The sequence below is a fragment of the Triturus cristatus genome, chromosome 5_1 (assembly GCF_964204655.1).
Source record: "Triturus cristatus chromosome 5_1, aTriCri1.1, whole genome shotgun sequence".
NCBI lineage: Eukaryota > Metazoa > Chordata > Amphibia > Caudata > Salamandridae > Triturus > Triturus cristatus.
In genome coordinates this window covers 699256294-699271208 of record NC_140587.1, presented here as the reverse complement: position 1 = coordinate 699271208, position 14915 = coordinate 699256294, and the positions used below count along the sequence as shown (strand labels likewise).

Genomic DNA, 14915 nt, shown 5'->3' with positions numbered 1-14915 from the left:
AACCTCGACATCATCTTGGACAGCAAGCTATCTATGAAGAAACAGGTAAATGCAGTCTCATCCGCCTGCTTCCACGTCCTACACATGCTCCGCAAGATCTTTAGGTGGTTCCCAGTCAACACTAGAGAGACCTTTATGCAGGCCCTCGTCACCAGCAGGCTGGGCTACGGGAACACACATAGGAATCACTGCACACTTCCTGAAGAGACTACAGACAATACAAAACTCAGCTGCAAGACTCATCCTCGACCTCCCCAGACACCTCAAGAAGCTGTATTGGCTCCCGATCCAGAAAAGAAGCCACTTCAAGATGTTGACCCACTCACACAAAGCCCTGCACAATGAAGGACCAGCCTACATTAACATATGCATGATCTTCAACCAACCAACCAGGCACCTACGATTCACCTCCCTCTTCCTCACAGACATCCCCAGATCCGCCTAAGCAACAGTGGAGGACGTTTCTTCTCACACCTGGCAGCCAAAGCTCGGAACAACATCCTGCTGTACCTCAGGACCGCCTCAGCGCTACAGCAATACTGGAAAGGACTTAAGACCTGGCTGTTCGATTGAGCAGATCACCACGAAGCAGTTAGCAACTCCAACGCTTTGAGACCCTCACAGGTGGTTTGCTCCGCTTTCTAAGTCCCTGATTGATTGAGAGATTGAAGCCGCCAAGCTGAAGGCAAATCGACTTCTTCAACACTTGAACAAGCTCAAATTAAAGCGGTAAAAACAATACGAAAATACTTCAGCTCCCATAATACCTATCAGGAACTTCCGAATGCTCTTGTGGTACATCCTAAGAATCTAACCAGGGACCTGTTAGCCACGAGACCCCTAAACGACAGTGCAATTATGTTGAACTTGGAAATAGAGAACATTTCCTTGTAGCCTTGACTTCAAGGAACCTAGCCTGAATTAGACTGCTGAAGAACCTCAGTGGCACTGAAGCCCTCCCCCAGCACGAAAAACGAGGCTACTGAAATCAACTTATGAAAGAATCCGTGGCAGAAGCGCGACACCTCCACATTACCCTGCCAATGTGTTGTAGACTCATTGCACAAAGCAAATCCCCAGGCAAATCAACAAAATGAAACACTGATAAACACAAAAGACCCTTTTCTCACAATTCATGTGTTTGAGGGGCCACATTGCAGCAGGACCCAAGGTACTCCAGTCAACTCGGCAACGGAACCAAGAAGGGCTTAAACTCTGGAGGACCACATTTAAATTCCCGACTTCTGCTGGGCAAAATGAGTTTGAGACACAGAACAGGCTTGAAAAAGTGAAATGTAATGGATTAGATTGGATTAGGTTTTACAGAATATTATCTGCATTAATAACTACAACCACCATGAACACTGACAAACTGGATATAAAGATATCAGTCTTACAAATGTTAGCATTATATACGATGTCAGTCTACGCTAAATTGGAAAGATTGAATTCCTTGATAACAAGAGCTCAAAACAATGTGGGGGAGGTAGTAGAGTCCTCAGCTGTAGTCCAGTAGTGGAAAAACTATATAAATTACCAGACATCATGAAAAACATGATAAAGGGAATAAATCAAGCAGTCTTAATCCACGAAAAACAAGAACCACTATCAAACATCTGGCACTATACACAAGCAAAGAAATATGATGTTAAAAACACAATGCAATTCCCTAGTCAAACAGAGATGGTTCCTCCTCCTCTCCAGGAGCCACCATTGAAGTCAAAAGCAGAAGAAACAGGAAAAAATCTTTAACCGTTAACTCAATAGATAATCCAACTCAAAATGAGTCAATTGCAAACCCATCAGAAACCGATTAAGGAAAAGCTGAATCTCCCCAGGAGAGCGTAATTTTTGAGTGCCAGTTCCAACCTGTGCTCTTAAGGAAAAATAAAAAAAGGCTGAGAAAACTTAATGAACAAGCATTGGCATAGCCAATAGGTCTCACCTTTGGGACCTTATAAGTGTTTAGCCATGCAAAAGTTAATGTTGTTGCAGTAAGGATATTGTGCTGCATAACTAAATACTTATAAGGTCCCAAAGGCGAGACCTATTGGCTATGTCAATGCTTGTTTTGTTTAGAAAATAGCTCCTTTAGTCTTTATTACAGTCTAAGGCTAATCAATTATTTAATTTCGCAATTATTATTATTTTTTAAACTTTGCTGTCTTGATAACATGTTGGATTTATAGCTTCTTTTCATCACAAAGTAAAGATGTGCACACACGCATGCTTCCTTATGATACACCCAAAATATTGGCCCATTTTTAAGAGCATCTACTTTGCAATATTTTGCTGCTTAGATTAAAGTGAGACCTATTGGTTTTGCCAATGCTTGTTACGGATTGCATAATTTCCCTGAGTTTGGGAAGGAAGTAGCTCCAACATGGCTTGTTGAGCTCATTATCTGCATAGTCCTGAGATTAGCTCCTCCACTCTGGCATGCATGGGTACTGTTTTTATTACTCATGCTAGCTGACTACACAAGTCCTGAGTTGGCAGTGCCACCACTTTCATATCTTGTCTACTTCGGGAAGCCTTTATCACATGGGCATATGGTCGGGCTTTAGTGCTTGCTGTGTTAGTGCAATTTCTTTTTCTAAAGCTCTTACACTCTGACCAGTCTCTTGTCATTGAGCAGGAAAGAGCTGGCAGGCGTAGGTTCTAAAATGATGTGCTTATTATGGGGGCTCATTATGCCTTAAACTATTTGTTTAACTCTTTATAAACTTGTACACCTTCAATTCGGAGGTCAAGTATAAGAATTTCTTAACTGACCTCACTTCTCCGAGAGCATCTATCGCATAACCTTGCTATGCTAAGCGTAGAAACTCCAGGAAAGTAAGGTGGCCAGGGGGTGTCACCGAAGTTACTTCTGTAGGGTCTTCAAATACGCCCATTATTATTTTTTGCAGCTTGAACGAAGTGCTGTATGTGCGTGTGCTAAACTGAAGAGTGTCAATTTAAGCTGTGCACTATTTGAGGCTTTCGTAGTTCCAAAAGAAACTCCCTGAATTCAATATTCCACTGGTCCCAAACTGCTTGTGGCATGTTCTCCATCTTTGCTCCTAAATGTGTACATCTTGGATATGAACTTCCCTTCCATGTCTCTTATACCAGCGTGCTGCGCATGTCTGTTGGCTTTGGTCTGTTAGCAAAGGTTCACATGTATCATTTGTAGTTTCAAATATCCTTTATGTGAAATACTTTACACCTGTTGTGTTTGGATGAAAAATAGAAGTGTTACTGAGAAATGCATCCCCTCTATGTGTACATCAGCCATCCTTTCATTATTTGATGTTAATTAAAAAGGCTACCTTTCTAAAATTTGGGAGTCCTGATACAGGTGTCGATTCTGCATAAGACATGCACCTCCTTATCTTCTTGGATACTTGAAGCCACTGATGTAGCATCAGTTTAACAAGGAACAGAACATTGCTTTTGGGTCTAGTTGGTTTCAGCACCACCTGAAATATCATTCAATACCTTAGGATACAAAAAGGGAAGCAAAGGAAGTAAAAAAAAAATGTAAAACGGCATAATCCCACATTGCACTGTAGAGGTAGAAGCTGTCTCTTTACATTCATGTTGCTCATCTGTTTTTCAATGGGATTTACACTGTTTGTTTTTCTCGCATTACCTGGCTTCTATTCTCCCTACAGTTCATGGCCTCCTTTCAAGTCCAGCCTCAATGATCGAGAGCCACAACTTGAATAAACTGTCTCACTGAGGATATTCACAAGATGACTCCATGTATCGCTCTCAAAATTAAAAAAAAGCACAGACCAGCTTCTTGTGTGGCTAAAAAGCAAAAACATTGCCAAAGCCATCAAATCTCGCCTTTGGGATTTATTTGCTTTGCCAATGTCTTTTAGCCATGGCGAACAAGCAGTGGCAAGATGATGTGCTGCATGGTGAAAAGATTATAAAATTAAAAAAAGGAATGAAGCACCTGAATCATTTTGAAGAAGTGCACATGCTCTTGTGTGCATGCACCCCTACAAAATATTGAGAGCAGCTGCCTAGATAGATCAGTAAATAAAAAGAAAATAGAAATACAGGTAGAGCAAATCCACTTTTGAGCTGTATGGAGCAGCAGTAATTTGCTACCTGGTTCCCTGACAAACAAGTATCGCGGCACCGACGCTTTACTTTTAATGTTAAAAGTAAAGCGCGGGTGCCGCGATTATACCAAAAGTAAAGAAATAGAAAAAAACATCTATTTCTTTACTTTTTCTATAGTCGCGGCACCCGCGCTTTACTTTTAATGTTAAATCTAAAGCGCGGGTGCCATGATTATAGCAAAAGTAAAGAAATAGATGTTTGTTTCTATTTCTTTACTTTTGGTATAATCGCGGCACCCGTGCTTTACTTATAACATTAAAAGTAAAGCGCGGGTGCCGCGATTATACCAAAAGTAAAGTAATAGAAAAAAACATCTATTTCTTTACTTTTGCTATAATCGCGGCACCCCCACGTTACTTTTAATGTTAAATGTAAAGCGCGGGTGCTGTGATTATTGCAAAAGTAAAGAAATAGATGTTTGTTTCTATTTCTTTACTTTTGGTATAATCGCGGTACCCGTGCTTTACTTATAACATTAAAAATAAAGCGCGGGTGCCGCGATTATACCAAAAGTAAAGAAAACACGCTTCAAGACATGCTTTAGTAGGTGAGTTTTCAAAGTGCTGCTGAAGGCTGGCGGTTCGCACGTGTACGCAAGCTTGTCGCCAGCCACCAGCACTTTGAAAACTCACCTACTAAAGTCTCTCCGAGCTGCGCATGCGCGCTGACTCAGCGAGACCTAAAAACACAAAACCAGGATGCTTGACTCCAGAAAACTTGAGGCACTGCAAGGCCCGCAAATATATACACTCTTCAAACACGTTCAAAATATTAAAGCTGGCTGGCAGCTCCCGGAGCAAACAAAGATATCCACAAAACACAGTGTAACGATCGATGTAAGCAATATAGCATGGCCGAACATGCCTCACACTCCTCAATACAAAGGCCCTCAAGCAGTGCATCACAGGAACTCGTGAGCTGACAGGGCGCCTTCAACTTAGACTGAATTCGAAAGAAATAAACATACCACAAGGTCCTTAAGGATCAGAGGGGAGACTCACCTATGATGACATCTAAAGAGCGCCCACTCAAATCACTGGAAAGAACGGGCAGGCAAAACATCACTGAGCTAGTCCCACCGGCCCCAGACAGCTGCACGATTGGTGGCACAGTACCTGAGTGTGTGTGTGGGGGGCAGTTATCTGGTCCACAGAATCACGAGATCTGGATACTGGATTAGAAGGCAATACAATGACTCAATGGGAAACTTGGGAGAACAAGCACAGTACACCACCACCCAATGAAGATAGTAAACATGAAGGCCAAAATCAAAACAATGAAACAAATCAAACACAAACAAGCTATCCAATCAAATAGGGCCAGCTCAGACAGATCACTAAAACAAACCCCCATTTAACACCAGCACACACCAGCCTTATAAAAGAATGCCCAGAGAGGCAAAAGTCAAATTGGCCTTATGTCGCCAATCCCTCTGCTCCCAGTACTAACCGTGGACAGGTGAACAACAAAAATGAGATTACTGTCCCTTCTTTATTACTTGCCATCCTAGCTTTCTACCCTACATACAACTCCTGTGGCCCTTGGGACATTGTAAACAGGTCAAACATACTCAAAATCTGTTCTGTCCTTCAGGCCTAGGTAGAATAAATAATAAGGATTTGGACTATATAGCATTCCTGGCGCCAGGTACAGTGGAGAAACTGGAATTCTCTGAAATACGCTTTCATGACGCAAGAATGATGGGTCTTATACTTAGCCACAGAGCCCTGTTGGAAGAATGGTTAATCATCTTGCGTTGTTTGACCCAGAGAAATACCCATATGTGCTCAATCCAAAGCCAACAGAAATTACTCAAGAAGATGAACGTAGCCCACTGAGAACCAGACAATCGGTGTTAATAAGCACGAAAGATACCTCAGTTAAATCACAACAAAATGGCACAATATGAAAGTCACCATATCAACAATGCACGGAGCTAGATGCAGTGTACTGACATCACTATACATTTTTAACACTGGTTGGCTTACAGAAGCTCTCCACAAATGATCCTAGCACCCGGGATTCAACAAGTTGTTCCACTGTTTGCCTCAACAGCAAGATCGCCCTGATATCATGGAACATCGCAGGAGCAGGCAACATTGCACTAGACCCTGAACTTGAAACCCATTTACATTCATTAGATATAATATGTCTCCAGGAGACCTGGAGCCGTGGAGAAACGCCACTTATGGGTTATTTACAATTCTATAAACCTGTTGTAAACAGTGGAGCTAAAGGCAAGCTGAGCATCTATGTGACCCTCATCAAAGCTTTAAATACAATGGAGTTGAAAACAGACTCCTCCTTCATGCAAGCAGTACGACTTAATGACTGGAAATCAGAAATTTAAAAAAAAACGGTTTTAATCGTGAACATCTACCTGATTCTAAAGGAGGCTCGAAGGCAATTGCATCCCTGGAACATGTATTGCTCAAATTAAATAACCATTATCCATGCACTGAATGGATATTGGCTGGCAACTTCAATCTAAACTTGGCAAACTATCACAAGAGTAGCAAAGAAGGGCGGGCTCTGGACATAAGCCATAGCATACTCGAGCAGGTTTCAAAATATGCAAAATCGGAAAGTTTTGACCATCAGTTGCTGTTCAAGATTGAAGCCACGGGCCTTAAAGTTTTAAACAGGTTTGCCACAGACTGCCCAATGGCGGCGACATGAAAAAACAAGTCAGTGGAGTCAGTGCTGAATTAGATGTTTGTCTCCTTTTACGTTTTCTAAGGGGTCCCAATGTTCATAATGGAAGATCGCCGTGAAAGTGATCACCAGCCCTTTATGGTGGAGATCTTAAATGACAACAAACATGTTGCCCAGAGGACGAAAATAGGTTCGAGTAAGATGATCGGAAGTAGCCCAGGAAAAATATGAGTGCTGGAAACGGACCGATCCATAAAGCAGATATAATCTGCAGAATCTTCTGGCTGCCTGGGAAATTATGCAAGAAGAACTTAAAAGTTTCCTGGGGGCAAACAAATGGCAGTGGCTGACCCACCAACGTTTGGCCAAAATAGCGCACTTAAACATCAGAAACATGCACTAAAAGCAGTGAAGGCAAAGCAATACCTACAAGTATTTGGATTTCACGTGCCTGCATTAATAGAGCTAAGGAAAGAGCATTAAAAAGCAACTTGGGAGGCAAAGCGTATATGGAGCGAGCAAGACTGGGTCAAAATTCTACAAGCCTGTAAATCAAATAATAACTACATTTTGTGGCCCCTGATTAACTAGCTAGAGCATGGCCCCACTTCTGACCCTGGCAGCCATGTTCCGCAACATGCCTGGCTAACTCATATCGGCTCTCTGTATCACTATTGAGAACAAACAGCATTGTACATAGATAGCAAGGGCGACAGTCCAACTTTTTCCTTTTCTCACACTACAATTGAAGCACAAATTAAGAATATCATATGAAATGAGGCGCTGGGCCCAAATAGTTTGCCAGCCTCGATCTACAAGCATGATCCGGGTTGGTGGAGTAAATTACTTCTCCAACTGTACAATTTCTGCCTCCAAGAAAATTCCATACCAGAGTCTTGGTGCGGATCTACTCCCAACCCTATCTAAAAACAAGCTTTGGCATAGCCAATAGGTCTCGCTTTTGGGACCTTATAAGTGTTTAGCCATGCAACAGTTGTTGCACCAAGGATATTGTGCTGCATAACTAAATACTTATAAGGTCCCAAAAGCGAGATGCCACTGTATTGACGTACCTAGAGTTAGTAGTGGGGGCGCATGGGTCCTGGCCATAGTAGCAGCGGTGGTGCAGATGGTAAATATAAAATCAAACACTGTGGGGTCGGCGCGTTTATGGCACAAAAAAGAAACCCGTATGGACACGCCTAAATGCGGCATGCGTATATAAACAGATTATCTGCCTAAACTAAGGCTGCTAAGACAAGCGATACTAGTACAAAACAGAAATCGGGCTGAGGGGCCTAAGAGTGGCATGCGTATATATACAGAAAGTCTGCCTAAGCGAATGCTGCTGAGACCCGATAATAGTACAAAACTACAACTCGGGGTGAAAGCGCCTAAGAGCGGCATGCGTATATATGCAAAAAATCTGCCTGAAGTGAATTCTGCTAAAACAAGCAGTATAGGTGGTGTGCGCTGTAAGGCATACAAAGCATACAATACAGGAGATGCCGTTGCTATTTAAGGCCACGGGGTGGCAGTGATAGTCTCTTGTGTGGTGCGCACGCGGCCGTCGCACGACGGGAAAGTGATCGCGATCAAGCACGCGGCGAGCGATGCGCTTAATGAGCATGAGGAATGCCATATGGCGCCTCTGCTCAAGCGCGCGCCCGCGCACATGCACTGCAAGCTGTAGCCGGTGGTAGCATTTTTTGAAGCCCTTACTTAAAGTCTTGCCAGACCAGCGCAAGTGCTGGGTCAGGCGAGACCTAAAAAATGACCCCTTCTTGGAACCAGACAGTTATTGAATGATTCAAAGATTTTTGCCAGCATCTTGTTATAAGAACTGGAAGATTGGCCAAAAGAAACCGGTCTGATTCCACTAAATTAAACTGGTTTTCGACTCAAGCACGACTGATAATCTCCTGACACTTTCTATGCTTATAAAGAAATACCCTCAGAAAAAGCAACTGCTTTACACAAATTTTAGGGATTTTTCAAAAGATTTCAACCACGTGGATAGGAATGTGCTGTGGTACAAATTGTCATCATGTAATATCCTGGCAAATCTTCTACAAGTGGTGCAGCTTTTGTATTCCGAATCCTGGACACAGGTGAGCCTTGGCACGGCTAAGGACCTATCCTCGGCAATAACAACTGGGCAAGATCTTAAACAAGGGTGTGTGCTTGCCCCTATTGTGTTCAATCTCTTTATTTCAGATCTGAGCAAAACATTGGACGAGCACACTCACATCCTCCAAAACTGGGGCCACATTTGCTGATGTCACTGCAATATGCAGACGACCTAGTTCTTATGAACTTAACCCCAATCGGATTAGAAAACTTGTACGCATTGGCCGTCTACTGCGCAAAAAATGGACGACTGTCAACACAGATGGAACCAAAATAGTAATCTTCGGAGGTGCTCACAAGAAGAAGGAAAATGGTATCTGGGAGGCAATTTGGTGGAAAAAAGCTCCAGATATAAATATCTAGGGGTCTGGCTCCAAGATCGCCTCTCCCTCAGACTTCATCCAAACACGCTAAATTCTCATTTGGCTTCACTCATTGTCGCTTTGCAAAAAAACTACATAATAAAATCCCAATGCCAAATTGGAAACCAATCCTGTTGGCAGTCAAAGCAAAACTGATCCCAATGTTAGCTTATGGGGAAGCTAAACTCATTTTTGAACAACTCTGTGAAACGTTTTCTACCTCAAATTCCATTTTACGCAGGATACCTCACCCGCACAGATTTGTTTAGAATTCGCATTACAAGAGCCAGGACTGATACAACAAAGCATCCTTCTTAAGTACATGTCTTCTATTAGAGAGGACGTGCTGGCCACAGTAAAAATCACTCATCTGGAAAGAAATTCAATATGGCAGCACGCTAAAAGATGAGGCTTTAGATACGTTGGATGCTCATCACCATTGGGAAGCGAACATACCTCATTATGCTTTTAAACTCGCAATGAAGAAACAAACAAAACTATTGTTGTGACGAAAGATAAGGAGCGCTTTAAAAAGCACAAACACTGGCGGGCGTGTATAAATACATACAATTCGCCAAACTCACAGAGTTATTTGTTTGAAACATTCAAAGGCTTCCATAAGTCCAGGTTTTTAGTGCTGAGGTTCGGCCTAACACCAACAAGTGATGGACTGCCATCGTGGGCCCCAAAGCCTAGTTTGGCGCTATGCAGGCTGTGCCTGGGTCCAGAAGAAACCTTTTTGCACATATTGTGCATATGCCCCACCTTGCAATCTGCACGCAGAAAGCTCCTACCTAACATCTATAATAATCCCGTAACAAGGACATGCTGCCAGGTCCTTCTGTTCTGTCTGGAAGGCTCGAGTTCCCAGGTACGAATTTGCCTGGTTAACTTCATCATCATTGCTGAGAAATTGCTTAAAGCTGGCGCACACGACCCTGAGGAGTACATCTTTGCTCCACTTTCCAGGCACTGACACGTTAACTTTGTGTGTCACGATAATGACATGCTGGGGGTAAATGAAATGAATAACTGCTCTGATGTTATTTGTCTGCACCTCATGAAGGACGCAAGTGCTATTGCCGTGGCCATCGCGCATGCTCAGTTGCACTTTTCATGCACTGCCCCTTTTATTATGTGCACCATTGCATTATTGGACTGTTATCACTGACTGACCTCTAGTTCTTTTTTAACTCGTCGTCTTAGCTTCTTGCACAGCCTGAGGAGGGTTAAGCCAAGGCACACCGGGCATCTGATGACACTAATAGTGTATAGCTATTTTATGATTTTAAAAGAGTCCTTTGACTGTGTGCATGTTTTTTGGCTTTCCATTTGCTATTCGCACCCTTATATCATGTTTGTCATGTAAAAGTTTTAATTAACTGTATCATGGTTAATAAATTCATTAATTCATCACACCGTTTCTTTTTTTGCAAAGCCAATAGATCGCAAAGGCCAGACCTTTTGGCTTTGCCAATGATTGTTGTATTATGTTATTAATTTTTCCTGAAATTCAGTACCACAGGACAACTCTTTTCCTGCTCTCTGTGTGAAGAGGTGTGTTCCCATGTTAATGTTAAGTGTGACTATCTGAATGTTAATGTTCCAGACATGGCTCATTCATGTCCCATGTTCAGGTTTCTTACCTATGCCTGAACATGCCAGCAAGTTGCATAAACAGGGCCTATCCCATGGTGTGTTACATAGGTACTGGGGAGGAGGGGGGCTGGGATGTGAATCCCCACAAATAAATGCATTTTTGGCCTGGTAGTTCGGTCTGTGGGCCCTGAGTCGGGTCTGCTGTGTCTTTGTTGGTTTTTCTCGTCTTGATTTTGCTACAAAATTTTAACTTGTTCATTTTTTTAGATGAACAACTTAAATATATGTAGGGAACAGCTTACCAAAAAATAGTAAATCTGCACCCATAGAAGTACTCCGTGAAGCGATGCAAAGTTACTACTTTGTGGAATTCACAACATTGACAATAATAGGCTGGCCATCAGACATGTAGAAGGTGATGAGATGAATGCTTGCCCCTGGCAACACTCAGAGTATCATTCCAACCCATCATTTTTCGCCCACTATGCCACTCTACACTCGATTTAGGGCTTAGCGGATGGAATAAAGGCAGACAGTGTGGTGGAAGACTTTGCCAATGATTGTTGTATTATGTTATTAATTTTTCCTGAAATTCAGTACCACAGGACAACTCTTTACCTGCTCTCTGTGTGAAGAGGTGTGTTCCCATGTTAATGTTAAGTGTGACTATCTGAATGTTAATGTTCCAGACATGGCTCATTCATGTCCCATGTTCAGGTTTCTTACCTATGCCTGAACATGCCAGCAAGTTGCATAAACAGAGCCTATCCCATGGTGTGTTACATAGGTACTGGGGAGGAGGGGGGCTGGGATGTGAATCCCCACAAATAAATGCATTTTTAGCCTGGTAGTTCGGTCTGTGGGCCCTGTATCGGGTCTGCTGTGTCTTTGTTGGTTTTTCTCGTCTTGATTTTGCTACAAAATTTTAACTTGTTCATTTTTTTAGATGAACAACTTAAATATATGTAGGGAACAGCTTACCAAAAAATAGTAAATCTGCACCCATAGAAGTACTCCCTGAAGCGATGCAAAGTTACTACTTTGTGGAATTCACAACATTGACAATAATAGGCTGGCCATCAGACATGTAGAAGGTGATGAGATGAATGCTTGCCCCTGGCAACACTCAGAGTATCATTCCAACCCATCATTTTTCGCCCACTATGCCACTCTACACTCGATTTAGGGCTTAGCGGATGGAATAAAGGCAGACAGTGTGGTGGAAGACTTTGTCTGACAACCCTGCTTTACTCCATCTGCCAAATTTAGAGATGTCCACTTGCCCCGCAAACATGTCTACACATTGGCAGGAACTACTGTTAAAGGAAACGGTTGACAGGTATCTCTGTCAAACATGGCAGACAGCCATCAAACTTTTCCAATTTTTTTAAACATTTTTCAAAAACAAACTCCCAAAGAAGACGTTTGTTTTTGAAAAATAAAAAACTAATGACTGATAGGGGAAAACTGCCATAGTGTGGGGGGAGAAAACTGGCCAAGGGTGCGGCTCTGGATCTAAGAACCCATGCACAAGCCGAGCCCTGAAAACGTTCGTCTCTAAAACTGTGCAATAAACACTATATAGAAAATGTGATAGTCTTCAAAATTCAAGAAAATGCATTATAATGCAGAAGTTTTTCAGCTTAGCACATCGATTATTTCACCGCATTACCAGACATTTGTTAAAAGTGACAGTTCTTATACATAGATTAAAAAATATTCATGTTCCCCCTCCCACCATCATGCCATTAGTGCGTTTGGAGACAAGTCAGGTGTCGTGTTCGCTTTCCTGTATGTGGTCTGCATTGGTACATGGAGCAACATTATAGTCTATTTAAATCAGACACAAGAGAGATGCTTTGATAGCATACACTTTGAACTCTTGTATTTCAAAGTGCTGTCTCCTGCAATAAGGAAAAAAGGAAACATGGTAAAAAGAAATTATTTGCACACAGTCTGGCCAAGCAGTGAAGGCGGCAACATTTCTAGGTTTTTTAATTCCACATTGTGCCATTCACCCACTAGATGGCTATCTGTTATCTCTCTCCTGTTAAAGGTCAATGTTTTTTCCTCAATTCTTGGCACGGGCAGTGTGGGAGGCGGGCAGAAGGCACATTAAAGCTGGGCTCGTTTTGTGCTCGAGGGTCTAAGATTACCCGAGCTGAGGAAGAGCCAGGCATCTGGCTCGACCTTACAGAGCCCCGCGCACCTCTGTGCAGCTCTTTGTTCAACAGATTAGTGTGTGCGTCGAGCAACTTTGGCATCGTGATATAAAATGCATGTTCGTCACTTCTGAAGATGTTAGTGTTTCGACAAGTCCTGGATAGCTTTATAAAGGTATCATTTACGGCAGACTTGTTTTCATTTTCATTGTAACATAAAAGGTTTCCGGCCAGCCCTCCGTGACCGCAGTAATGTTGAATATTTCATTCTGCTCTTCTCTTACAGGTCGTCGGGTGCAGTCAGCGCTGCAGCTTCTGTGCAACCGTCGTGTACGGCAGGCGGCAGGTAACGTAATGGCACGCACAGCTCCCGTGCACGCCTCGATCGATCATTGGCGGTGTTATCTATCATTTGGGCGGCTCGGGCCGTGGGGCCTGCAGAGAATGCGAAGTCACCTTATTTTGGGGGGAGCTCATTGAAATCAACGGAGGTAACTGTTTGTAGACTGAAGGGCGCCTTTTGGGGAGTTTGAGGGTTCGGAAGTTGACCCCAAAAGCCTATGAGAGGTATCTGTTTCTTGGTGGTTGAATGTAAGTAAGTCCAGGGAGGCCCAGGCTCGGGTGAGGGTAAGTCAAGAAGCATTCATTTTCTGAGGCGTACAGCCCTCCCCTCCCCTTCCCTTATCTCAGTCCCCTGTCACTCCTCCTCCCCAGGGCACCGAAGACCTTGATCATTAAGTGGAATGACGTCAATAGTTGTAATCACACATCCCAGCCCTAGCCTTAGGCAAAGTAACATTATGCGTCCTGCCTTGTCTTTAAATACTACACCCGGACAGTAATTTGGGGAAAACCTCAAAACGGTGCAGATTCAACAAATGTTTTTGGGATGGGAGTGTTGCTTCCTTGTACTGTGCGCTCCCTCCTTTCTCACCCTTGCATTTTAATCTTTCCTTCACCCTTTTCTTCCCCTACGTTACTTTGCATTATTTGTTCTGCAGCCAAGCCCTGTGCCTGTTGGCACAGCTGTTTGTACATGCAATTGTCTATTTATAATGCACACATCAAAAAGTAAGTTTGCTGTGCTCGAAATAATAAATGTTATTTTTATTCAATTAATATGGACGTTTTATATACAGGGAAAGGATTGTAAAGGCGTGTCAGTCCTGCTGAGATTAAAACCCGTTGCCTGCAGATTACAGCTAGATCTGTGCAACAGGTTCTGGGTCCACTGAACTACTGTGCCTGCCTACCTACTGAAGCAAGTCACAGATAGTATATGAAATCCACCATGCCTCTTTTTGTCATCCGAGACTTACTTGACTGTTTCCACATTTTGTTTTACCTTGGTTCTAGTGGCATATCTGTATTAAGAACGACACTCTCAGTTCGACATCGTTTTGTGTACCAGCATGCTAAAGTGTGAAAGAACCATGCTAAAGTGTGAACGAAACTGTGTTTTTGATTCAAAACAGTTTATTTACTTTTGAAAAAGTTAGAAAATAACATACAGAACATGAGGAATTAGGACCTTAAAAGATGCTAGTGTTTTAAAGCACACTTTGTGAAGCCTTCATCTCCATTGCTTCCAGCAAACTGCCATGTTTGTTTCAATTTGCCATGTCATTTCATATTTCCCTAGTCAAGCATACATTGCCAGGCCAGTTTCACATAGCTTCTGGAAAATTGCCATACCAGTATTACATTGCACCAGGGCACAAGTCCCAAAAAAAGAAGTGGGGGGACGCTCCAAGTTAGGTGGTGTCACCGGAAGTGACCTCACAGCCGGACGTGACGTCACGAGATGGAGTCCCCACTAATTAACAAAGGTTAGAAGGCGATGGGGGCAGGTTCAAAGGGAAAAGGAGAATGTTTACGTTGGAAT

The 14915-nt window shown here is 42.8% G+C and overlaps 1 protein-coding gene across 5 annotated transcripts in view; it reads left to right on the top strand.

Moving 5' to 3' along the window:
* Positions 1-14915, top strand: part of SPIDR (scaffold protein involved in DNA repair) — a 2139604-nt gene that overhangs the window by 1981664 nt on the left and 143025 nt on the right. For all 5 annotated transcript variants that reach the window (XM_085605664.1, XM_085605663.1, XM_085605662.1 and 2 more), the window contains one exon: positions 13317-13376. In XM_085605664.1, coding sequence (XP_085461790.1) covers positions 13317-13376 — 60 coding nt within the window. The remainder of the gene's footprint in view (positions 1-13316; positions 13377-14915) is intronic.